This window comes from Nicotiana tomentosiformis, chromosome 1 (genome assembly GCF_000390325.3).
Source record: "Nicotiana tomentosiformis chromosome 1, ASM39032v3, whole genome shotgun sequence".
Lineage (NCBI taxonomy): Eukaryota > Viridiplantae > Streptophyta > Magnoliopsida > Solanales > Solanaceae > Nicotiana > Nicotiana tomentosiformis.
Genome location: NC_090812.1, coordinates 144,043,442 through 144,044,819, shown reverse-complemented (window position 1 = coordinate 144,044,819; position 1,378 = coordinate 144,043,442). Strand labels below are relative to the sequence as shown.

The 1,378-nt window shown below is 41.8% G+C and overlaps 1 protein-coding gene across 1 annotated transcript; it reads left to right on the top strand.

Annotated features, from left to right (window-relative positions):
• The first annotated feature begins 341 nt into the window (after nucleotides 1-341).
• On the top strand, nucleotides 342-773 carry LOC138910785 (uncharacterized). The gene has a single exon (XM_070202005.1). It carries the CDS (start codon nucleotides 342-344, stop codon nucleotides 771-773), a length of 432 nt encoding a protein of 143 aa, XP_070058106.1.
• Nucleotides 774-1,378: the final 605 nt, after the last annotated feature.

Below are 1,378 nucleotides of genomic sequence, written 5' to 3'. Positions count from 1 at the left end.
ACCCTAGAGAGCGAGTCCAAGCTAGATTCTATGCTTTTTTGGGTAGAACGGAGGTTGTCGCATCAGACGCAATCATCACAGGTATTGTTCCGATTTGTCATAGAGATGCATAAGTCTTATTTGATCCAAGATCCACTTACTCATATGTGTCATCTTATTTTGCTCCATATTTGGATATATCTCGTGATTCTTTGAGTTCTCCTATATATGTGTCCATGTCTATAGGAGATTCTATTATTGTGGACTATGTTTATTAGTCGTGTTTAGTTGTTATTGGTGGTTTTGAGACCAGAGTTGATCTATTATTACTCAGTATGGTAGACTTTTATGTTATCTTGGGCATGGATTGGTTGTTGCCCTATCATGCTATTCTTGATTGTCACGCCAAGACTGTGACACTGGCTATGTCAGGTTTGCTGTGGTTAGAGTGGTGTGGTACATTAGATTATATTCCTAGCATGATTGTGTCCTTCCTTAAGGCACGTCAGATGGTTGAGAAGGGGTGTGATGAAGATTTAGCCTTTGTGAGAGATGTCAGTGCTGATACTCCTACCGTTGCGTCAGTTCCGGTAATGAGAGACTTACCAGATGTATTTTTAGCATATCGGGTATGGCCCGACAGAGATATCGATTTTTGTATTAGTTTAGTGCCGGACACTCAGTCCATTTCTATTCCATCATATCATATGGCACCGGCGGAGTTGAGGGAGTTGAAGGAGCAGTTGCAAGAGTTGTTTGCTAAGGGTTTCATTCAACCCAGTGTGTCGCCTTAGGGTGATCCGGTTCTGTTTGTGAAGAAGAAGGATGGTTTTATGCGTATGTGTATTGATTATCAGCAGTTAAACAAGGTTACAGTGAAGAATACCCATTGCCACACATTGATGACTTATTTGATCAACTACAGGGTGCCAAAGATTTCTCCAAGATTGATTTGCGGTCAGGGTATCATCAACTGAAGATTTGGGATCCGGATATTCTGAAGACTGCCTTTAGGATTCGGTATGATCACTACGAGTTCCTTGTGATGTCATTTGGGCTGACCAATTCCCTAGCAACATTTATGCACCTGATGAATAGTGTAGTCCAGCTATATCTTGATTCATTCGTCATTGTGTTTATTGACATCATCTTGGTGTACTCCCGCAGCCGGGAGTATCACGAGCAACATCTGAGGATCATGCTCTAGACCTTAAGAGAGAATAAGTTGTATGAAAAATTCTCTAAGTGTGAATTCTGGCTTGATTCGGTGGCGTTTTTGGGTCATGTGGTGTCGAGTGAGGGGATTAAGATAGATCAAAAGAAGATTGAAGCAGTGCAGAGCTGGCCCAGACCGTTTTCAACTACTGAGATTTAGAGTTTCCTTGGTTTGGCCAGGTAT

What these genes read in the sequence shown, in the direction of transcription:
- LOC138910785 (XM_070202005.1), top strand. Translation starts at nt 342, where the DNA reads ATGGATTGGTTGTTGCCCTATCATGCTATTCTTGATTGTCACGCCAAG.